Source organism: Labrus mixtus, chromosome 2, assembly GCF_963584025.1.
Source record: "Labrus mixtus chromosome 2, fLabMix1.1, whole genome shotgun sequence".
Classification (NCBI taxonomy): domain Eukaryota; kingdom Metazoa; phylum Chordata; class Actinopteri; order Labriformes; family Labridae; genus Labrus; species Labrus mixtus.
Window position 1 is genome coordinate 27,351,787 of NC_083613.1, and position 25,206 is coordinate 27,376,992.

Below are 25,206 nucleotides of genomic sequence, written 5' to 3' on the forward strand. Positions count from 1 at the left end.
CCGGTTTGCAACTTTTCCTTAAAAAAGGTAGCAAAAGACTCCACAAAGAAAGCCCATGAAATCCTGAAGTGACTGAGATACTTTCTGCAGGGAAAAACAAGTTATAATAGTAACAGAAATTCCTCATTATAAATTCCTCCCTTGTAATTTTAAAGTAAGTCTTTTAACAAAGCCCTAGTATTCCCAATAGACCCAAATATGATTTAAGTATCATCAGCCAGTCCTGCCCACTTTAAGCCAATCAGCATGAATTCTGTGGCTAAAGATTAACATCCAGATGCAGAAAAGGATGGTGCAGCCTCGGCGGAGTAAATGGGCTCCTTGAGTGCTTTCTTTTTCTGTCTGCTTTGTGTTTCCCTGTGTGTATATGTGGCTCTTGTTTATGTGACATGTACGATGAATCTCCGCGCCCTTCACTCCAGAGGCTCTTGTGAAATATATTTAGAATATCCATTTAGTGTTTAACCCTTTACACTCCAGCCAGGCCCGCTTTACTCCTGCAGCTCTCATGTGCAGCCCCCCTCTTCATCACCAGCTGTGCTAGTCGTGTTTGTTTTAGCCCCGGTCTACCTGGCCCTCCTTTTCATTACTTCAATTAGCCTGATTACGATCTAAAATTGCTTGTGTCGGCACCGTGATTGACAGCAATTGGCCACTTAGGGAGGAGAGCTGCAGACACGCACAGTGCTGCTCAATGGCTTGTGCAGGGAAAGGCCCATGTGAACGGTCTGTGTGTGTGTGTGTGTGTGTGTGAGGGGATGGTGGTGGTGTGGGGTGGAGGCATGTGTTTGTTTACCCTGATGGGAGTTGTGCTCACTGAAGATGAGAGCAATTCTTCAGGCAAACAATGCGAGACCGAAACACTATAGAAAGTCCAGATATCTCGCTTTACCCACATGGCTGTGTGTGTGAGTGTTTGGCAAACAGATGTGTGTGTGTGTGTGTGTGTGTGTGTGTGAGGGAGGTTTTGTGTGTTTATGCTTGCATATCAGCAATATTTTGTAAACATTACGAACTTATCTTAAAAAGATAATGGACACGTTTGGAAAACCAGCCATCTCCATGATGCTTTTCTGGAGCCAGAAGTGACCAAATTGGGAGGAGAGGGTGGTGCTGGAGAGGAGCCAGGGGTTGTAAAATGTCAACTTATCAAAGCTTAACACTCTACAGCTAATACTAATCCAGCTTGTTTTTCATCACATTTCACACAGAATGAGATTGTATTTGTAGTGGAAGCTGACAGGAGTTGATTATTCATTAGACAGAAAAAGCTGCAGAATCTTGTGCAACTCAGTGAAGTCTCTGCTCCCTTTTGAAGTCTCCAACAAGAGCAGACAGTGAACAACAAGTACGAGGTAACATGTTCACAACAGCCCTCCATCTTTTCAGAGAAAGCTAAATACAGTCCTAACATACATGGATTGGCCACAACTAATATCTCATGATAAACACTTGTGAAGCTAGGCATAGCAAACAAAGCATAAATGTTAATCAGCGCTAACAAATGTGAAACCGCACAAAAAGTCATTTTTTGAAACTACATGAAAAAAAAAATCACCTAAAAAGGAACACAGAACATCTAGAGCCATGCAACTCCTAGCAGACCGCTAGCACCATCCACCGGTCACTCATGTGACCTAAGGCTGTTAATCCATACTTTAGTACGTAAGTACAGTTTATTTATATAGCACCTTTCAAGAGCAGATGTCACAAAGTGCTCCATAATAAAGGATTACAAAACTCATATCACGTAAACGATTGAGTTGTATATAATTTAGTCCCTGTACAGTTGTCATAAATAGAGAAAATAACTATAAAAGACAAAACCCCTTTTTGCACCAGGCGCTTAATATTTTAAATTCTGCTGTAAAGTTGGACATTTCAAGATAGGGCCTTATGCTGACTATTTCTTTTCGAGCAAGATTCAAGTGGTCACTGCAGCTGATACTTCCACATTAGCTCTTGGAAACTGCGGATTCAGCAAAGCAGAATAAAAAAATCTGCTCTATGTTCTGTACATCTATATCAAAAATATCTAAACAACTAGTGTATTATGAGAGTTGCGCGTCAGCATAGATAGATGTTTAATACTTTCCTCTTCTTAAGGAATTCCATGGATGTAATCATATGTGGACTTCCCAATCTTTCTAGCGGCAAAGCTTAACATGCGTTAGGCGTGTTGCAATCAGCACATATCACATGCACACTGATTGCATGAAATCATGACAGACAGGCAATTGCTACTCAGTCATGGCACGTATTGTTCAGCCCAGTGGGGGTTGGGAATGCGGCATGTGTTGGGCGGAGGCACATTAAACGGTCGAGTGTAATTTAGAGGACTGCCTGGTCTTCATGTCTCTTCTCATTACGGCCCTCGTGGTCTAGACGGCCCAAAGCATAGCCTCTGCCTCTGTCGATCTTCGGTATCTGCCTTTGTGCCGCCTTCGTTGAATGTTGGATGGTGGAGTGAGGCGATATGTTTATTATGCATTAGTGCCAAATACAGCCGTTCATCACTCGGAGCTGATAAGCAGAACCACAGAGGGCCATGACAGAACATGAATGTGCCTCTCAAACAGTCAGCCATAACTCTCCTCCTCCACCTCCTCCTCCTCTGCAGGTCCAGAAACACGTGTCATTCACTCCCTCTTTCTTCATCCATCTCCATCTATCTCCTATCCATCTTTCTCTATGTCACGTTCCGGTTAATGATGGAAAGCAACATCATTCCTCACATTTGATACATTTAAAAACGTTCCATTTCATATATTACTCTTTTCGTGTCATTTTAATGTGAGTGATTGTGTGGGTATTTTCTTGTATAAACTAATGTGTCTCTAAACTGGATTCAAGAGGTTCATACTCCACCTTCCTCAAGATGAAGTAGTCACTATATAAACACCATCCTGTGTCAAGGTCTTTTTTTTCCTTTTTACAACAAATCAGGAAAAAATGTTCAAAGCTGCTTTAAACAGATCTACACAGTTTTTATTGATCCCTTATTCATCATTTTGTTTTAAGCCAATTCTAATAAAAATCTCTGAAAAGCATGTAGTGTCTTTCAGCTTTTTGTTTTGTTTGAGTGCCTACAAATGAGGCGACACCTGCACGAGCTAGTTCAGGCAGACAACTCGAGCTGCACTGATTTCACACTGACGTGCATCTTTCTCACAATCTCCAATCACACAGGGTCTACAGGCTTCAAGATTTACGGTCCGTCCCTCTGCTCTGTCATTGCTTTGCTGTTTTGTATAAGTACAGTACTTAAATCCCCCAACCCCAGCATCGACCTGCAGGCTCTGAGGGGGTTTAAGATTTAATGTCATCACTCCTCAATTTCTGCATGAAAGATAAATCTGCGAGGAGTGATGAGCTCTGAGCCTAAACGCCAAACACAGAAAATACGTTCTGCTTCTGCAATACACGTTTCAAACAATGCAAATGTGAGCGGTCTGACTGAAATGTATTTATCCTTTCAGCAAAAATAGTTCCATAAAGTCCCTTTTTTCTACATTTGCATCTTGCTTGTGAACATAAGGATGGATTACGCAAACTCAAAAGCAAGATGTTAGCAATACTAAGCTAAGTGGAGAGTGAATGCTCAAATTCATCAAATTGCCCAAAACAAGTAAGAATGCAAACTGTTTGAGCTACATATGCTCCTTGTCTGATGGATTCGAGGTCAGAATAAGAAAGTGTTTGCTAACACTACAATCGCTCTATATGTTTTAAATTATTAATGTGGCTGTTTTAATTTTAACATCAGGGATTATGGTCATAAATGTGTATGCACTTGGGAATCTAACTCTCCTCTTTGTCCATTTTTACTTTTCCATTAGGAGATTTTCTGTCTTTTCCCCAAAGTTCAAGTCCCTGTCCACATTTATCTCTTTCTTCCAGGATGTCTCTGAAAAGCAATAAAGGAGGAGCAGAAAGTAGACCGTCCTCTGCTACCAGGTCAGTGAGATTCAACTAAAGTGTTGAAGAAAATTAATTGTGAATGAATACACTTATATAGTCAAATTAAGAATTTAATTAAACGTTCAATCAAGAGGTGAGGTTATGAGCTTTGAAACTGTACATGAGCCAGTCTGAATCACTATGGTGGGGCTCAAACGGCGGCAAAATGACATCCTCAAATTCAGTCTTATGCATTATTAAGTGAGAACTTTTTTTAAAGCTGGCTAGACAGTAGACAATTTTAGGCCTGATTTGCCCCTGATGATGATCGGGGGGGGGGGGGGGGGGTGCATGGTCCGATTTGCAGCTTGTCACAACGTATTTCTCCAAATAATCCTCCAGTGTGTAGTGTCACTACAAATATTTAGCCGTAGAGTCGGAGCCTGTCTGATCTACATTACAAAATATCAAATATATCGATATCCAGTCGGACCGCCTCCAACGGAATACCCGCAGCAGCCAATGAGAGCGAACAGACTTGAAAGCATCGCAAACCGGATGCTGCGTACTCTGACAGCTCACCCTCAGCTCGCCCTGCAAATTGTATGAAAACGCAAACAATCCGTCTTCTCAGCCAGGACTTTTGCCATGTTGCTTTTCTCTTTCTATGTTTTTCACTGCGAAACAGAACACACAGCAAGACACTGATCATCCTCCCTATTTGTTTTTCTTCTGAAGTCCTGTTTGATCAAACGAGTTTCTGTGAGATCTTGTGTCTGTGAAATCTAACCAAAAAACTGCAGGTGTGTGGTCTCTCACTCTGGCCGAGTTGTCCACTGTGTGCGTTCGGAGGATTGTAATATTAAAAATCGGTTGAAACTGTCCCTACATATACATTCCTTATATACCTTAAAAACGGTTAAGATTCAAAAATCATCTAGTGTGTAGCCAGCTGAAGAGAAAGAGTTTCTAGTCAGCTGAAATACATTTTTCCGAAGTTAGTCCTTACTGCCCATAAAACTTTCAGAAATTCAAACCATTTTCTTCCATTGCTGCTGCTGTCCATCAGCAGTCTGAATCCATGTAAACTTCCTCAACAGGAGAGATTAACTCAATGAGTAAAGCCAAAAAAAGTTTACCAATTTTGAGTTGTGTGGCTGTTTATTGGAAAAATATGAAAATCAATCAAAAGGCATCAAGTGAATTTTAAATTGATCAAACCTTTTTTTTTTTTTTCATCTCCAGCTCATCTCCACGAGGCGGGAGGGGTGCGGTAGCTGGCAGGTCACCAGCTTCTGGGAGATTCAAAAACAAGGCCCTTCAGCTCAGCCTCTCCAAGAAATTCTGGTTATTATTATTCCCTGTTTCTCATCAACATTGATTAGGACAAGGGGGAGATGGTTGTGTACGTTTGTTCACCCAATTAGTGTCACTGATTGGTTCATCTGCTACAAAACAAGCCCCCTAGAATTTCAAAATAGTCCTGTAAGAAACTCTTCCAGAACGTCTTTCTTTTTTTTACTCTGATGACTGATGTAAATCTGGAGGTCCACTGAAAGCACCGCTGACGTTTTTCAATCATTTCACTCAAGCCTAGCAATTATTTGTAGGAAGGCAGCATTGAGTAATCCTCCAAAAGGCTCTTACGTGTTCTTTTTGTTGAGTACTTTGTGAGGGGTAGCAGTTAAGTAAAAGGCTTGGCTGACAACAGCTCTCAATGATTTGCACGTAAATGCACACTTCACAGCTCTAAGTCAAAGTCCCCCGCGGCCCAGGCGAAGGGCTCTGAAGAGGTCGAGGCTCGCCGGAACAGCAAGAGGAGCAGCCACAGCTCAGCGGTGGCCGCTGCCTACATCTCCTACCTCAATAAACTCTTTGGACAGGTCAGTAAACCAGTAACTGGACATTTTCATATGCTGAAGTTGTCACGGCCTTGACACACTTGTTACAAAAGTTACTCAAAAAAAATAAAAAAAGCAGGCTGTGAAAAATCATTCACGACTCCCTCAACAGGTTTTTCTTTTGGAAATTAGACCATCCCTTATGGATTTACAGACTTTCTGTGATGAATGTTGTGTTTTGCTGAAATGCACGAAAAGAGCAAAACAACAGTTGTTATTGTCTTTCTCTATCTTTACCAAAATAGACACCAAATCAGTCAAAACAGCATTTACACAATTTTTAAAGCTTTAAGAGCAGAGAACATTGATACATTGAAGTAACATTGAGATTCAGGGTAATTTATTACGTTGCTCTACTCTTTGTTTATGCTTCAATGCCAGTATAAAACCATTAGGAGACGGGGGCCTCAGAGATGAAAAGATGAGGAAAGAGCAGCAGAATTGAGGGATGTTTGTAACGTGTCAACAAAGTGCTATGTCACTACAGACTCGAGGACAGCTCTCTCCACAGCCCTTTACCATCACTTGTCATTTCATTCAGAACTGGGATTTTAAAACCGCTGTGATACAGACATAGTACTGATGAGGGCCCAAGGCAGAAACAAAGCGGATGATCGAGAGGACCTTATTATTAACAGACAAAATAAATCTAATTTGAAAGTAATTGCATACTCTTTCATAAGGTAATGAGTACTCGAATATTGAAATGACTGTAAATGCCATCTTAGTATCAACTATTCAAATCTTGACATTACAACTTTTTTAAGGAATTTCTCAAAGTTACCTGTTTAGTGTTTGAAATAAAAAATAAAAAATGGTCCTCCTTTTCTACCAGTTAAAATAAGTCTCCGTAAAGTTTGTGTTAAAAATCCACTCCTATCCTGTGTTTTATCACGCCTGTATAAACCCCTCTATTTCAGCCCAGCTCAGAACAGGCTGTTTCTGAGTCTATAGCTTTAAATTCAGGTAAACTGTGTTTGACCACGCTCCTCTGTGGAAGGGCTTGGGAGGCTCGGACTTGCTTGCACCATGCCCTATTGTTTACAGTGAGAGGGCAGACTCAAAGTGCAGAATAAAACAAACACCTAGCTGTGGGGGTGTCACCGACTAGGGCAGGGGATACTGACCTTTGTGGTGTGGGAAAGGGAAGGGAAAATCTGAAGACAGCCTGTTTGAGCAAACATTTTCTGAAAAGTGGAGCAGGCAAAAGAAGGAGAGGGTGGACTTTTCTTGTAATTGGGGATTTTGTAGACAAGCTAGGGCCACATATTAGTGTTTGAAAACCATGATAAAGTGTATTTTGCATAATATGTGACCTTTAAGCTTCCTCTTCTAGGAAGCAGGTGTCAGAAACGGCACCTGATGAATAGCAGGTGTGCAAGCTTATTACATCTATTAGGCAGATGATGGCACATGCTTAAACTGCTTGTAAGATCAACACAAACACCAAATGATCTCAACATCATGTTAATTGTGACTGACTCAAGTGTCTATTCCTGAGGGACTTTCTATAGAGCTATTATTGTGGCAAAAATATTTGAATATGCGTACACAGATCCACAAATGCGTGACTAGATCCACAAATGCACACACAGATCCACAAATGTGTAAAAAGATGGCTGGGCTCAGGGCAACAAACCCCACTAATGTGTTTGCAGATCGTCAGACACACATTTGAAGGTATGTGTACGCATTTGTGGATCTTGCACTTCAGGAGTGTTGCAAAAGTCACGTGTAAAATGACAGCCAATGGAGCGGCCCGCCTCAGTTGCAAGCGATCATTTGTGTCTATTTTCAGGATTTACAGCTGAAAAAGTTCACTGCCATTAATAAATAAGTAAATATTTCGAAATTGGTCTACATATTTGCAGATTAGTGTACACATTTGTGGATCTTTTTACACATTTGTGGATCTGTGTACACATATTCAAATAGTTTTGCCACAATAATAGCTCCATGACTTTCCTCTAAAGAAAAGTATCAGCTGTTTTGGTGCCATAAATTGACGTGTTTGCATTTAAATGAGAAGCCTTTGTGCTGAGAGAGTGTGTTGTAGATGCAGTTTGACTCTATATAGAGGAAAAGGAGGGAATCAGTTGTTATCAAAAGCCAATTTTACACGTGCACTCCTGACATTTCGCAATAATTCCACAACATTCAGCCTCTGCGTTTTCAGGAACTTGCCTTTCACACTACCTCACAACTGGAGATTATCTGACAGACTCGCTCTTACACCTCAAAATACTTCCTGTGGTTTAAGTGAGGGAAGGCGGCTGGGGAGTGCTTGCAGAAGGGGAAGGAGTCTTAGGAACTGAGACCATTTCTGGGTTAATATTACAAAACACAACAGTGAAAAATCCCATAATTAAGGGGAACGGGAAAGCGTATAAAACTGCAAAACTTCGCTTAACATGAATGATTTCCACATGCACCCTGCCTACTAGCTGGTGTTAATTGTGCATTCTGCATTCACACATTGGCTCACCAAAACTTTCTTTCAGCATTTTACTAGGAGAGTGGCAGAAGAAAAGTCTTAATAAAGTTAGGATGAACATTTGGCCATTTACATTCTCACAAGCAGCACATCAAGATGAGTTCAGGACATTTTCAGGAATGCAGTGCATTTGTGAAAGGAGCTAAAGAGGGGAAGAAGGCCACAGACACAGGAGGTCAGGGTGGATAGATGGGTCAATAAGGGTCTTGTTTAGACTTGAGGGTCATTAATCATTTTGCATTTCAAACTTAGAATCAACAGTGGTACATAGAAGTGCTCATCTCTGGCAGAAAACATGGTAAACAAGTTTATCCTGTTATCTTGGCTGAAGCTGAACAAACCATGCCACGGGCTTGCTGAGACCGATGATGCAATTAAATCACTTCACGCAGATCATAGACAGGGATATCATTTTTTTTTTTTGGACGAGAGCAAGAAGGTTGGTAGAGAAACAACGCCACTGATTTAGACAGCTGTCCAAAGTTATTGTTGTATTGTTGAACTTTTTGCTTTGCTTTGTGACTGTCTGACAATTTTGTGTTACATACGTAGGTCCTTCACGAAGCAAATTATTTTGCTGTCATGCTGTTTGTTTGCTTATTCTGTGCCATCCAAAATGTGTCATCTGTCTGCCATCTGCCTGAATCTATGTGAATGTGTTTGGGCTTTTGGAGTGTTTGGGATTTTATCTTGATTATCTCATGTTCACTACGATTGGCTGCAACAATCTTAATTGGAAAAAAAAGATTTATCCCCCAAGCCCTACTTTTATCCATCCCCAGAATTGTTCCAGTCAAATAATGCTTTTCGTTTCCTTTCAATCCATAAAAACAAAGTAAAACCAGTTATGTAAAAGGCTTTGAAAAAAGAATAACTTACCAAATTATGTTTAATTATAGACCTAATTCTTAGGATGGGTCTCATGGGAAGGGACTGTCCTGGCTAAGATAGTTCAATAAAGAGCAGGTTTATAGACTGAGTCACAGCTGAAAGGAAATGCATTACATTGACTTTAAGGTTACACTGGATGGAGTTGGAAAATTGATCTATTTGTTCAGTAAACTCTAAGTGGTAACTATCGATTGAAAACTCAAAACACTGGTTGTAGCCGTTTACAGTGAACGATGAATATCTGAAAATGTGTGCACTGTTTGCATATTGGCTATTACTGGTACACAATTGGACAAATTAGCAAGGAAAGTCGATTATCATTACCAAGCTCTATTCATTCCAACATGAAACCATCTGATCAGGACCGTGAGTCTGTACCTTATCCTCAAAATTTTAAAAAGAAAAGCAACAGTCCAAAGAAGCCTAAACACACGGCTTGCCTCTATGAATGCTCTTTCTGGTTTTAAAAAGCCTCAGCTCTGTTTACAACCAAGAAGGTAAATAGCACCTATACAGCCTTTTAGTAGAATTTTATGGGGAGCACAATTTACAATAACTGTTTAACAAGCCGTACAACGATTTGTTGTAGTGAACCACACAAGCACAGACCAGTGTCGTACTTCACCAAAGTTTCTGACGAGTGGGTTTTTAGGGGCTTGTGTGGGACACAGAGAATTGAAGGCTTTATGTATTGTTTGGAGAAAATGGCTGTGGATCAGATCCAAGATGTTAATGACTGAGACCAACGAACTGTGAGAAACCCTGAATGGCAAAATGCTTTTAAAGTAATTTGTGGTAAATGCTCAGTAACAATATGGATATTTTCTGTTTCACTTAAATTTAAAAGCTGAAAGTACGAGGTCACATTCATTCATTTATTACTTGGTTGGTGCACCAGAATAATGTTTCCAAAATCGACCATCAATACCAAACAGGATCATTGCTGCAATTTCTCATGATATTAATGGAATACAATATCAAGCGTCCTTTAATTGCAATTTCAGCTAGGCCTGCGCGATAAGATGATAATGATCAAAATATAAAATAAATTCTTGCAAAATAATTGTTCTCAATATAATAAAAAAAGGTAGGATAGATTACATCGTGATAATTACATCAGAAGACGTGTGAGGCTAAAACAGGCAACACCACAAACCTTTTCCACCATTTCAAACGATATCAGCCGTCAGAAGACAACAAAAACAGGAAATGACCAAACATCCCAAACGAGTGTTAGTGGTCCCTCAGCAAGCACCGCAAACTGTCATACCAGCGTTTTCCAGCACCGTGTACTGCGCCTATGATACTGAAATGTTACTCTGTTCAAGTATAGTTTATCATGTTCTGACAATAAAGAACGGTTAAACCTCAATTAACAATTTCTTCAACTTGCATTTAGAAACAAAAATCAGCCTTTCAATTGAAAGAAATATTGATTTGTGATAATCACGGATATCGTCTGATACTGTAACAACATTTTCATCGTGATACCATTTTTTGCCCAGGCCTAATTTCAACTTTCTACTCAGGCACATAAAATGACACTCATTGGCTTTGAAACAATAACGTTCAAATATAAATTAAAACCAAACAACTTGGCTGAGAGGCTTAGCTCTTCCATAATTTTAATTTCTCAACCAATTTACATTTCATCTACGATGTCACATTTTGGACATTTTATTTGTTCTTGATTTTTCTCAGAATGATATTGTTTGTACTCCTCTCAGTGTGTTAGAGCCAATAGTCTCCAATCTTTGTCAGCTTCCTCTGCAAACGTCCTTATCTTAATCAGCAGCATCTGTATCACTGCACTAAAGTGGTGTGTTTTCAAGCGCTCATGGGTATTGCCTGCCTATTGTTACTAATTGCCTTGTGGTGAGCCATTGAACATTTGTACAGTAATATTTTCCACTGCTGAAAAACCATCAGACCTATAATCGCACAAAAAAAAAAAATCGCTGCTCATATATGATTATAACAAGAAAATTTAGAGTTGTTTTTTTAAATAAATAACACACAATTGACGTTATTATGCTCTCTACCTGCTTGGGCCCTTTCAGAATGGTGCTTGCAGCCCTAATCTTTTTGTTATTATATTGTATGAAAAGATCCTTTTAATCACTGAACCGATACAGGACCCTGTTAGACCTAATTACAAAGCAGAGCCTGAGGCTTTGCCATTAATGCCTTTATTACAGGAGAGAGGCCCACTGTAAAAGATAACAGAGAAATCTACACGAGGGGGAGATGTGTGGGTCTGAACGTTTTAATGATATTTCATGAATGGATTTTTAATAACTAAATGGGGCCGTTTCATTGTTTTAGAGTAATTTATGAGACTTGAAAAGCGTTTCTCAGTGACCTTGGGCTTCAATGGACTCCACCTCTACATGTGTCCCTGAGTTACTGCCACACCTGTCATGACCGATCGGCCCTGTTTAACTGTCACACTCCCTGCTTTAAATTGACTAGTATCCACTATCTAGGTGTACACGTTTGCATAGTAACCACGGGATAGACAACACGCTGTTTTGGTTGCTGCCCTGACACTGAGGCAGGGAGACCATCCATCCTGCAGCCGTCCTAATCCCTGCCTCGACACAAGTATTAATAACCCCCTCAGCAAGGTTCACTGTCAGCCCTCATTAGATCCATCTGAAGAAGAAGCCGCGAGAGACGAATAGCCGGAGAAAAACAATTGATGCATTTACATGTCGGAGTAGAAGACAGATGGATATGAAGCAAAATAGCCTGAACTCATCGATGGGAAATAAACATATACTGTAACTGTATATTTAGGGTGTCTTTCCTTTGACATGTTCTTGATGACTCCTCCTCACACATATGATCATGCATCATGCTTACGTAGCAGCAGGCTGCTCAATGGGCCATGTGAAGGCAGACAGAATGAAATTAACTGTTAATGGGCTCGTTGGAACTGATGAAATGAGAGTATATATGCTTTCTAATCCTTTCTAGATGAAAAAAAAATCCAATTAATGTGTTGACCTTGTTTCATAAATATGGCCTTGTAGGCTGCAGGATCCTGTGCAGGGTAAACACTAGCTCCAGACTCTTAGCAACACAGTTAGTTTTGTTATGCTCAAGCATTAACAAAAGCAAATTTTAACTTTTTAGAGCATTATATCAATCAGTGTAAAAGTGTTTTAGATGTTGGGGCAGACTACACATAAAATGAGATTACTCTTGATGCAATTGCATTCTGGCATTGAATCTGTGTTGCGACTCTGTTGGCAATATCATACAGTGAATAATCATTTGAGCGCCTGCCACGCCGAGCGGCTTCCAAAAAACCACAGGGCCTCTCCTGTTTCCTCAAGCTATTGTGCACTTGAGCAGGATGACCTTGTATGATTTATGTATTAACCACCCTGAGTGCCAACATGTATTAAGAGGAAAATTGTATACTTTGCCTTGCATTTCAGTTCTACTGCTAATCTGCTTTTCAACTTGTGTCCCACTTTTTTGGAGTTAAAAGAAAATGCTGAAGATGAAAAAGACTTTTCTATAATGTATCGAAAAAGTGATTAGAAAAGACACTTGATGAAAAGCGTTACATAAAAAATGTATAAGCAAAAGAGAAAGATGAAAATTTGCATTTCATAGGCTCAAGATATCAACAGAAAAACCCTTTTTGAATGTGGAAGTTGTGTTTGCAAACTATTTTAAACGTACAACATGTAGAATTCATGACAAGGTTTACATTAAAATATCTAAATTAATTATTTACATACTGTGCCTTTAACATTTTAGATTTTCTATATCTTCCAAAAGATACTCAAACAGTGCAAAATAAATAAATTCCGGAAGTATTATGATGTAAAAAATAAGCAGAATTCAGTCAAATGTGGCGAGGCAAACACAATATAAATAACAGAGTAAAACGCTTTTTCTGCACACAGACGGATATTATTTTTTATCCCTCCTTTCCAGTATTTTTCATTACTGCACGAAATTAAGGAGAAAAAATACAAGCCTCTAGCAAATATGTGCATACTTCTTGTTGGCAATAATGAGAGCTTTCATAGGGCTGTGTGTCACTCTTGTTTCTTCTTTGAACTTATAGATTTCCTCAGGCTTTGGGCTTCTTTGTACTAAGCGATATCTCCATATGTCAGGGTCTTAGCTGCTCCATAGGAAGCTGACTGAGTTTGCATGTTTCTTGTTCCCCTTGAGGATGTGAGGATGTTTCTGGACGAGTTGCACATTGTTAACAGCAAGCCCTTGAGTCAAGATGCAGTTGGCATAAGAAGGTTTTTTTAAGCGGCATTTAGCCTCAGACTCGCTGATTTTATTTCATAACCTTTCAATCTATACAGTATGTGATGTATGGTTAAAACATTGTTAAAGGACTGATTTGCCACCCTGTTCTTATTCTGTTTTTTATCTTTTAAAAACTGAGTTTGAAGTGTATATTTTTCCTGAGGATATGCTTTAGATCAGTTTTGTAAATGATTACCGAGTTTTATCCTTTAATCATCATTTTCTGTCTACAGCAGATCAATTCAGTTGACATTTTGATACTTTCACTCCCTGCAAAGTGCAAACCTAAATTTCCATAAGCTCAATTACTTCTCATGTCAGTCAGTGTAGAGAGTTTGTTCCAAGCTTCTGTCTTTGCCTCTACTTCCTTGACAATACTTGAAAAGGGGGAGAGAACAGGGAACAGAGACAACGGAGGAGATCACCCTGTGCAAATGTCAAAACAAGGCAGAGAATACCAAGTGTTTCACACAGAAAAGCTATATGCAAATCATGCTTGTGTGTCTTTGCAGTCTCCTGTGCGTATCTGTGTCTTGGTTTACATGCATCTGTGTTTCTAACAGTGCAAGGTTGTGCAACTCCCTGTCAAATGGAGGCGGGTGGGTGCACGTCGCACACAGACCGAGCAAATGCTGCATCTCCCTCAGGATGCTGCAGATGTAGAGCGTATGCGTGCACTAAGGAGTGTGTGCTGCTACAGTGTGTCATTTTGCAAACTAGAAAGACATGTCGCCGGGGCAAAAATCCCATTAGGGTTGACTGTCAGCATGCAGCAGTGTTGACATGATATGCATGTTATTCTAATTCTGGAGTCAAAAAGCAGATAATCACGGAGGTATTTCTCAAGAGAATTTGCTTTTTTAAAAAGCCACACTGATTTTACATTCTGTCCTCCGATGCTGTCTCGTAATTATTTCTACTTTTCCCTTTGTTGTTCTCTCTGCTCAACAGGAGCGAGATTTGATGCCAGGGGAGTTGGATGGTAAGACGTTATCTTTCTCTTCGACTAAATTGCAAAAAAATATGATAAACAAAAAGTGGATTGCACGGCTTCATCAATAGCATTGATATTTGCTCTCATTAAGCTTGCTCCTCTTCATGATTCATGTTAGACATTGATGTTTTCTCAGACTGCATTCAAATGTTGTTTGCCAATGACTCACCGCTATAAAATCAATTAAACTGCACCACTTGCTGCTCCTATGAGCTGGCTTTGGTTCTCTCTGCTGGATTAAACAAACTTTGTTCAAAGTGTTACTATCAGTATCTGTGCACACTGTGTATGTTTATGTGTTTGACTCTTGGGGGAAAATATTGTACCCTACTTAACGGTTTGCTGGGATTTCTGTAATTTGTTTGTGTGTCTTGTCAGAGCTGCAGGAGGCCTTTAAGGAATTTGACTACGACGCGGATGGTTTCATCCATTACAAAGACATCGCAGACTGCATGAGGACCATGGGCTACATGCCTACAGAGATGGAGCTGATCGAGATCATCCAGCAAATCAAGATGAGATGTGTGTATTTATCCATCTGGTTATGTGTTTGTGTGTATAGTTTCTTTTCTTCCCCCTGTGGTTGAAACATGTGCATGATTGATGGGACTTTCTGAAGTGAGGTGTGAATGTTTGAGTAATCGGTCAATGTGGTTTGCACAAATGTGTGCTATATGTGCACAGGTCCATGAGGAACTGTTGTTTGTCTTTGAATTTGAGGACATTGGAGGCATTTTAGCAAACTGATTAATGGCCCACATGCTGCAGGTGCAGGAGTGAGTCTGCATCTAGAACTGTGTGTTTAGCTCAGATCCAACTTTCCTCCCTCCATGCTTAATGCAGAGGCGTCCGTCTTCTCTGAATGATCGTGTATAGATCTGTGTGTGGTCAGTGTTTGAAGTTTAAGGTGTATCATCTTTGCATTGATTTCTGGACTTCTGCCATTAAGCCTGGAGAAGCAGTTCCTGCTGAACTATACTGAGTGTCAGAGCAAGGCCTGAAAATCTGATAAAACCTTTGTAAATGTTTGCCAAGACATTAACCTTTAATGGCCACACAGCAGGATTTGTACACCTGGAGAATGCTATTTTCTATAAAATCCTAATAAAAAAAAAAAACAGGTTTATATCAATCAAGCTGCATAAAAACAACAACACACAAATGATGCCAGAATTCACCAACACTGCCTCACAACTATGTTTTAGATGTGTAAATGTCCATTATATTTAAAAAGACAAAATTATTATTAAAAGAACTGCTAGAAGCAAACAGCGGCTCATCAGTGGTTGCCATATTGAAAGTGCTATTTCAACCTAACCTTCAATCAGTCTAGAAAGAGCTAAGAAAGGCCTTAACCTCCTGGCAACAGCTACAGTGCCTCCACCTGTCACTCAACTCACCAAGGCCCCTAATGATGCAAATGCACAAGTAACTCTCAGGCGTAATACAGCCACAACAGACAGCTTTAACAAAATCTAAACCTGCACAGTGTGAACGGATACAGATATTAGCTTTTGATATCATATTTGTCTTTTGAACCAGGCTGTAAACATGATCTTTTCTGCTGTCAAAGTAGGCATTTTAACTTGTGACCTAATGTTGATTCATGATTGGCTTTTACGGCAAGCCTCAAGTGGACAGTCAAGGTACTGAAGGGGTTTTGTTTGCACTTCTGCATTGGCTTCATTTTCATCACCCTAGAGGGTATCGCTCGTGTGCACCTTCCGTTTCCATTTCACCTGTCATGCATGCGACATGTATCCTACAGCACAACTCTGCTGATGTTAAGACCTGAAGCTAAGCTTGTTGTCAGCAGTTGTCAATCAATCAAAGACAAGCATATCCAGCCACACGAGAACAAAAGAAGCATTTGTAATAATCAACCCATGACATTATTTTCTCCCTTTCTTAAAGATATCTGTCTGCAAAAGAGACAACTAGGCCTACTTGAAAAATATATATTCAGCTTGACAAATAAGTGCTTTAAAGGAATATTCCACTTAAATATTTTCTTATTCATCTCTAAGGATTCTATAGCCATAGATACTGTTTTTGTTTAAGACACATTTTTTTAGAGAGATCAATTGCTGCTGAACATATTTTAAACAAATAATAACAAAATTAGAGGCTATTTAAATTCATCAGGGCTACAGATTAATAAAAACATGCCAGCATGTTTCAGCCATACAGCAGGCCTTCATCAGGGCAGGTGAGGGCTGCCCTTCCCTAAGTTTGATCCCTGCACTCAAGAGCACCAAATGAACTAATTATTTTCAAAAGTTACCGAAACATTTTTTAACACCCATGTAAAATTTAAGTAGTTGTATTTTTTAGGTCTTCCTGCTCAGGGACCACATATGTAAATGATCTTTAATGTTAACTCTGGCCCAACTCCAAATCAAAGTCCTCACAAAACTATATATGGATTTACAGAATGCTTTAGCCGAGAGCAAAAAGTCTTTAGCACTAACCTACTTATGGAAACAGCATACTTCCAACATAATATCACCATAATTCCTGCTTGCTAGAAACACGTTCAGCTCACAAAAGTAAACTTACAATGATGCAGTTCGTTCAGACGTCCTCTTTTTCATAGGCCTCCTCGTCGTCCTCATTAAAATCCATCTGAATGTCTCCACGACGTTGCCTTCCTTATTCAACATCTTCCACTCTCACTCGTCGTGTCTGTCTTACCGTGTCGAACAAAATATGAAACTGAACATTATAATTATCGTGAATTTTACAGTATTCATCCGACACAAGTCGTCACTTGTGGTAACTTTGTAACAAGAAACTGCGAGAGTAACTCGGGTTTCAGTTGTCGCGCTTTACAGTCAAAGGTGAAAAGCCAACAGTCATCATCACCCACGTCGATGGGACGTCATCACGTAAACTGAAATATGTTTTTAAAAAGAAGGCATTGGATATGTCTCCATATATTTCTATAAAATGTTTTATTTAAAAAAAATATTTGTAAAACTTTAGGTAACAGGAAATGATGATTAAAGATCAAAGTAATTTATTTTATTCATTTATTTTTCTCTGTTTTAGTATTGTGGGCTATTTCTTTTATCTACAGCCCTCCATATGTGTGTGGTCTGAGAAAAGGATCAAATCAGGGTCAGTTTACACAGAAATGACATAGCATTATGCCCCCAGGAAAGTGGAACAAAATATTGTACAGATCATGTTGAATACAGTGAGGAAGTGTTTCTCAGCAGTATTCTTCTGGGAGCAGGGTGCATCTGCCTTCTGTCCTACCTGCTCATTAATTAGATTCACCTGGAGTCCCAGATGGGGATAATTTCCTAATGAGATGGTGAGAAGGACAACAACATGGAGCTTGAAAACCAGGAATGAGAGAGAGGCACTGTTGCATTGACCTCATAAACATCCTGTAAATATTCGGATCTCACACCAAACATAAAATAACATTTGTACGGATCTTCCAAAAGTACCAAATAGTCATAAAATGACTAAATTCATTACAAATGATCCAATTACATTTCAACAAAAAAAATGGCTTCTCATATATGAATTGAGCTTTTAAAACAAAAGCTGGGACAAGCTAATACACATTATGTAATGCTGTTTTTGTATTATACAGTGTATAACTTCTGTACAGTTTATTTTATTTATTTAGCTGTTAATACAACTTGTTTATTTTTACTTTTTTGTACTCTCTTTTTACAATGCTAGTCTATTTTATATATAATTTTAACTTTTTTGTAGAAGCTGAATCAGGGAGAAACGCACAAGAATTCCAATTCAAAACCTGTACTGTCCTGTACCTGTGCAAATGGCAATAAACATCTATTCTATTCTATTCTTAATTTTCGGGACAGGCTGCCCCTGAAATCTTCCTGAGTTGGTCATACACACGTCTCTCAAAGTGAGAGGGCGGGTCAGATGGCAATATTCATTTTCCTGAATATTTCCTGCTGCATTCATGCATCAGCTCACCTCAACTTCTTCTCGAAACTATACCTCTGAGCTGGCAGGAAAATGTTGAAATATATCAAGGTGGATAATTTGGCTGTTTGTGTTCACACATGCTGTCCACCCTGCAGATTTCAGGAATATTTCCAGAAATATTTTGTGCCTGTGTAAAGTGTTAGAATTATTCAGAACATAAGACATTTTGTAGGGAATATTAAATGTTATACTTTATGCTGTGTTTCATACTCTGTCCTATGAATATTTCATCTGTTCATTGATGTTTTAATTTGACCCGTAAGGTAGAATAGGCTTCAGACATTTACAGCTTAATCTCTGTAGGATAATCCCTACAGAGCCATTAATACCATGAAATTCAGTCTCTTTTTATATAACTGGCATTGCACTATCAATTAAAAAATAATAATAATCTCCTCAGACTTTTGGGAGAATTTCTCTACTCCATGATTATAGACTGACCCAGTTAAGGCATAGAAATTATTCAAGGCAATGACAGGAATCCCCCACAGACTGCAGCTCCACAAGGGTACAGCCAGTCATCCAAAAAATATACTGTACCTTCAGGGAAGTATGAAAGTTGTCAAACTCCTAAAATGAATGGCCTTTTCTGTCAGAATCCTGCAGCTGCTGTTGTAACTAAAACGTCACAGTTTGAACATAAGTTATATGATCCAGCACCACTAACAGGGCTTTTCATACAAGCAGAGTTTCCTGTGGTTTGATTTTAATCCTCCACATTGCAGAGTATCTGAGCACTGACTCGATTGTTTGAACCACAAAATGACCACATAGGTTTTTTATAGTCCCCTTTCACATCCACCAAGGCCCAGATAATGAAAACAGGCCGAGCGTATTTGTCCACATTATCAAATAAGCCTGTCTTTTGTTCGACTAATAACACGGGCCGCCCCGTTGTAGCGCTCTGTTTTGATAATTACCATGGGGATCAAACTAAAAAAGCTGGTTCTGAGTGGGTTTCAGGAAGCATTACCAGCGCTTATCTGTTGGCATTGTTACAGTCTCAATGCCCGGGGGACTTTCAGAAAACTTCTCAAGCTTGGTATTAAGGCAGGAAAAGCCTTTTGCAATGCTACCACTCAAGTGCTGCATTTAAGTACCATTGAGATGGAAAGTACTTGAACAACTATTTCTCTAAGGGAAAGTTAAGACACTTACTGAAATAGATTTACTTGCCAGTCTTTGTTACCTGGAAGTATATATGTATACATTTGAATCAAGTTAAGCTCTGAAAATATTGGCCAATACATCGGTTCCAAATAAAACCTTTCGAGATGACACTGTGCAGAGTCCACTGTCAATAATTTGAACAAATATTTGAAACACGTTGCCTGCTGACCTTGTAGATGGTAAAAGTGTTTGCTTTCTTTTTTCAAATAATCACAGTCAAGGTCAGAGTGTAAAGCCAACTGTATGAAGAGAACTGGCTATGCCACTTAGGAGCAATTCCGGGTTCAGTGGGTTGCCCAAAAAATCCTCGACATGTGGCTGCAGGTAGCTCGGGGATCAAACCCCGACCTTCCAGATGAGAGACTCTAAAAGAAACAACTAGCTGATGCATAATTGAGCATTGAAGAGCTGGATATTGCTCCTAGGAGGTGATGGAGACCAATACAGAGGGACAACGACAAGGAATTTGGGAATCAATACTTAAGTTGCCTTATGTCTGATATAAAATCTACTGATATGTTTCTGTGTCAGATCAGAATACTTAAAAAAAAACGTGTGATGTTCTTGATTTAACTGCTTTCTTTAGACCTGCTTGTGTCATAATCTGTTTCACAAATCCACTTACATATAAACACTGATTTTCATGTCGCAATAATATAATTACATTACTGAGCAGTGCATCAAAGTCACCATCCAAAAATGTCACCACTCAATTTTGATTTGATCTCACAGCTACGTATCTACATGCAAGTCCACAGCTCACCACCTTCAGCAACGAAGGTCTTTCTAACTCTTATTCCAGTCAGGCATCAATCAATTACATCGACACCCAGGGGTCTTTCTGTCTTGTAGTCAGAGATGCACAGCCGACATGAATGCACATCTGCATGCTCATCTCTTCTTCTTCTGTGTGGGGAATGCTTTAAGCTGCACTTTTGTATAGTACACTCAGCTAAAGACAGTACAAAATTTCAAAAATAAAAGCAGAATCATTTTTATTTTTAAATGTGAATAATGGGATTTAAACATGCGATTTAAAAATGTGATTTACTGCTATCAACTATTTAAATTTAGGGATTAATCTACACTAAAGGTAGTAGTAATGGGCGCTGGTGGCGCAGTGGTTAGTGCACGCGTCCCATGTATGGAGGCTGTAGTCCTCAACGCGGGCGGCCCGGGTTTGAATCCAACCTGTGGCTCCTTTCCCGCATGTCAATCCCCACTCTCTCTCCCTGATTTCCATCTCTGTCCACCTTCCTATCTCTCCACTAAAAGGCACAAAAGCCCAAAAATAAATCTTTAAAAAAAAAAAAAAGTAGTAGTAATGAACATATTAGCTATCCTGTGGATGTTTATGTGTCTGTATTTATGTGTGTGTGTTTGTGCAGGGGGTGGTCACGTAGACTTCGACGATTTCTGCCAGTTAATGGGGCCGAGGATGCTGGCTGAGACGGCTAACATGGTCGGCCTGAAGGAGCTCCGCTGTGCCTTCAAACAGGTAAGAGGTCCCCAGCTAGAAATTCTTAAGAAGTGTGACTTCAAGCAATTGAAAAGGGAGCCTAGTACTATGACAGTACTTTGAAGTGTGCACCAGGACCGCTCCCTGGAGAGTACCAAGAGTGTATGGCTCTTACTTGTAAACAAGTCTGAGGAAATAGGGAGGGGGAATACTGGTTGAGAGTGCAGAAAAAAAGGGTTCGAAGGCAGAGTGAAATATCTATTTTGATGGTGATTCAATGCGGACATCACAAAATGATTCTATATTTGTCTCGCTTGTTAATATGAGCAAAATGAGTAGTCTATTTAATTGTTTGTTGTGCCTCATCAGTCCAGAGGAAGTATCCAGGTATTGAGCTGCTCTCTCTGACATCGACACAGTGGCGGGTACACAAGTTCTGAATTGATCTGTCCCCAGAACAAAGCCTCAGTGTGATGTATTCTCTGACCAAGCAAAATTAATGAGATGATCAGGTTATTGAAAATCACAGCTTCACACACCTGGGTTCCTCTGTAAAGCACGTCACAGCAATATATCTAAAGGTTGCTGCAAAACAGGCACACTGATAACATGCTCTTCATGAATATAACTACAACCTCAGTGCACAATATTCAGCTTGGATTAGGTTCTCTACGTTAGAGTTAACACGTGCAGTCCGATGAATAAAAGGGGAAATTGAATTGAGTTTTTTACGGCATTTTAATGACAGTTAAGCAACATTTAAATCTTGCATTTACAGCATGCAATGTTTTTAAATAGAAATGCACCCAGTTGGGCAGCTCAAAATACAACACTGTTAGAAGCTATAAAGTTAATTGTGTCAATTAAATTACCCATCCTTAACTCTACTTGAGATGCACTATTACAGTGAGCTGTGTAACAACCTCCCCCTGAACCGTCTAGTTCCTAGATTGTTTTTATGTAAATACAAAAATGAATCATTCTTTTGCATAAAAAGTCTTTAAAGTGAAAGCTTCTGTGTTCACTTATAAGAAGTGCTAAAGACTGTAGGTTGTATAGTCATCCTCCATTGTATGTTGAGTTTATTAATCGTCCATGAGTCATTGTCAAGTCCCGAGTGATGATGTCATAGGCTAGAAATCTTTATTTTCTTACGTTGGAATTAATTTATGAAGAATGATGTAATTTAACGCCACGTCTTCTGCAACTCTAAAGGGGCTTCTCTCTGAACAAATAATGCATGTTATCTCAACCTTATAGTCACTTCTTAAGTCATTCTCACTTCAATTCTAACACCTCATGAGTCAGCAGGGCCCCATCTGCACTCTCAATCTGTTTTCTCAGACTTCAAGTGGCCTCATGCAGCCATGCTGTAGCTATAAACTAAATTTTAACAGCTGTGTTCAAATGATTTTGTATGGCATGATATCTCAGTCTCTGTACCTGTTTATATCCATGGACCCTCACTCCCTCATTTTTCTGGCTGTATTTCTCCAGTGCTCATTACATCACTCTGTATTCAGTCTCTTCTCATTACCCTCCTCATTAGCCCAGAAACATGTAACGTTTTTCCTTCCTTCTCTGATGTACCACATGCTCATGTCTCCACCTCCTTGCTCTCCACTAACTGCTCACATTGAAGTTTGACTGCGACGGCGATGGAAAGATCACGTTGGATGAGCTGAAAGAGGGCACGAAGACCCTCCTGGGGGAGAAGCTGAAGAAAGGTGAGCTTGAGGAAATCCTCGCCGACATTGACCTCAACAAAGATGGCAACATCGACTTTGATGGTGAGCATTTTGGGGTCTTTGGGGGATGAAAGTGTAGGAAAGGGGGAGTTGATTCCTGACTCAAGGCAACGTGTGCAAACAAGAAATAAGACAAAAAAATAAGAGGGGGCAAGGACTGCTGCCGTTTTAAGAGTTTAAACCGAAAGAGATAATTCATTAAAATAATTACCCTAGAAGAGAAATTCGAGTAAATTACAAATGAGATGATTATCTTTACAAAGTTTAACCAGGTACAGGTAACCAGTCCATCCTGAGTCTGAGTGAGTTTGTTGGGTTTTGTAAAAGCAAGCAGGTTGAAGGGGACTGGGGGAGAAAACGAGTAAGGAATCAGGCGGGGAAAGGGGTGAAATAGAAAAGCAGGGATGGTTAAGTGAAGGTGGGTTGGTTGAAAGGGCCAATCCAATCGAATCAGAAGTGCATTAAGACAATCAATACACATGCCTGGACAGCTGTCACATGTCACACAAGGGAACACACACTCTGGTGGACGGCTCAAGGACTTTTGGAGAAATGTCATTACCACGTGTTACCTCCCAAGCCATACAATAGGGCACACATGAACTCACACACACACGCGCGCACACACACACACACACACACACACACACACACACACACACACACACACACACACACACACACACACACACACACACACACACACACACACACACACACACACACACACACACACACACAGGACAATGTGCAGGCCCTATAAACACCCCATGCATGTTAGTGTCATTACAGGCTGCAGAGCAGGGAGGGCTTAGAGTTGTGATCCTGTTTATCTTGTCTCAGCGTTCTGATCAATTACAATTATTGGAAATATATGAACAGGCGTGTCAGTCTCAGGCGGAATCAATAAGCTGGTCCTTGTCATTATCACCAATTAGCCCCCAGGGCAAGGTTAGTGTGCATGTGTCTGGTTAAGCCACACGGGCAGAAAAGAAGCAAACCGCAGCAGAGCGAGGATATAGTTGTGAATATCCAGGTGACAGGTCAATCTCAGGTGTTAGGAAGACTCAGACTGAGCCGCTGTTCCGCTCGGTTTACTTCTTTTTATAGAAAATGGTTAAAAGAGTACCTCGGGAGATAATGTTAGTGGGTTAATCTGGAATTAAGCTTTCGTACTCACTCAGTCAATCAATAGATTCTCACCTACAATCAGACGCCTTTCAAAGCAAAGCGCTTCAGGAAGTCAATGGAACACATGATTGATTGGATGGATTTTGTGAAAGCTGCCACGAGCGATCAAGGAGCTGGGTTTCATACACAGCAAACGTCAATAGCTGTCTTGATTGACAAGTGAATCTGCTATAATGGATACAGCCAGCTGAAACAAGTGGTAATCAAGCTGATGAGTCTGGAAACTTGGCCACATTTGAGGTTTTGAATCTAGGACCTGATCTGATACCTTCCCAGAAAACCAATCAGCTCTCTTTTTTTGATTAAACGATAGGAATTGTTTCCTTCCTTGTTTGATGTATCAACCCAGTAGCTTCCGTTTTTTTCATTAACTTGGCAATAATAGAACTGTTTTGTCCTGAGCAGTGTTAGTTTCCAGTGTGTGTGTGCTGCCGATGACGCGGCTGTATCCAAGAGCTGTCCTTTTATAATATTAGACTGTCATTAGTTGTTATCAGAGGATCTGCCGCTGTCTCTGTCTCCCTCTGCAGAGTTTGTTATGATGCTGTCTGCGCTGTGACCTCTGATGGTGCTGAAGACTGGAGCACACAACACAGCAGCTCGTGAACACGGCGTTCTTCCTGCTGGCTATCAGCACTCTGTGTTGCAGGTGTCTAAATATAACATGAAGAGATCTGTTCATGTTTTCTAACGACAGTTGAGATGGGTTGAGTGTAAGTGCAGAGGGTGAGTTATAAAACAGAATATAGTGAATAACAATAATGCACCACTGTCGCCCCCTAGTGCTAAAGAATATATATGTATAAACGCTCTAGCTCTACAAATTGAAGATTTATCAGCAAAGGTTTAAGAGAGGTTTATAATCTAAACTCATTTAATGTGTTTTCATTGTTTTTATGAACACAAATCTCTCTGCCATAGTCGGAACATTTGTTGTTATTTTGCATTTTTGATTGGTGAATTTATTTTTTTCTTCTAGTAAATTCTTCTGACTGATTTAAAGTGGAAATAACATTTAAAAGTAAATCTCTTAAACTCTTTTATAAATAAAACAAGCTTTTTTTTACATTGGTGTTGCTTATATTTAAATTTGTTCAGTGTTATACAGAGATATTTAATTTGATTTAATTTGAAACTAACACTTACACAATAAAGCTCCAGCACGCCATCACAGAAAAGCTGCATGTCTTCTTATTCAT

The 25,206-nt window shown here is 39.8% G+C and overlaps 2 protein-coding genes across 2 annotated transcripts in view; one reads left to right on the top strand and one right to left on the bottom strand.

Annotated features, from left to right (window-relative positions):
* Nucleotides 1–17,222, bottom strand: part of doc2d (double C2-like domains, delta) — a 76,552-nt gene extending 59,330 nt beyond the window's left edge. The window contains exon 1 of the mRNA XM_061059585.1: nucleotides 17,024–17,222. The gene's annotated coding sequence lies outside the window, so the exon portion shown is untranslated. The remainder of the gene's footprint in view (nucleotides 1–17,023) is intronic.
* On the top strand, nucleotides 3,902–24,878 carry cabp4 (calcium binding protein 4). Its single transcript, XM_061059597.1, has 8 exons — nucleotides 3,902–3,957; nucleotides 5,146–5,247; nucleotides 5,648–5,783; nucleotides 14,422–14,452; nucleotides 14,843–14,986; nucleotides 20,998–21,107; nucleotides 22,711–22,858; nucleotides 24,538–24,878. Exons 1-8 carry the CDS (start codon nucleotides 3,902–3,904, stop codon nucleotides 24,564–24,566), a joined length of 756 nt encoding a protein of 251 aa, XP_060915580.1. The 3' UTR covers nucleotides 24,567–24,878.
* Nucleotides 24,879–25,206: the final 328 nt, after the last annotated feature.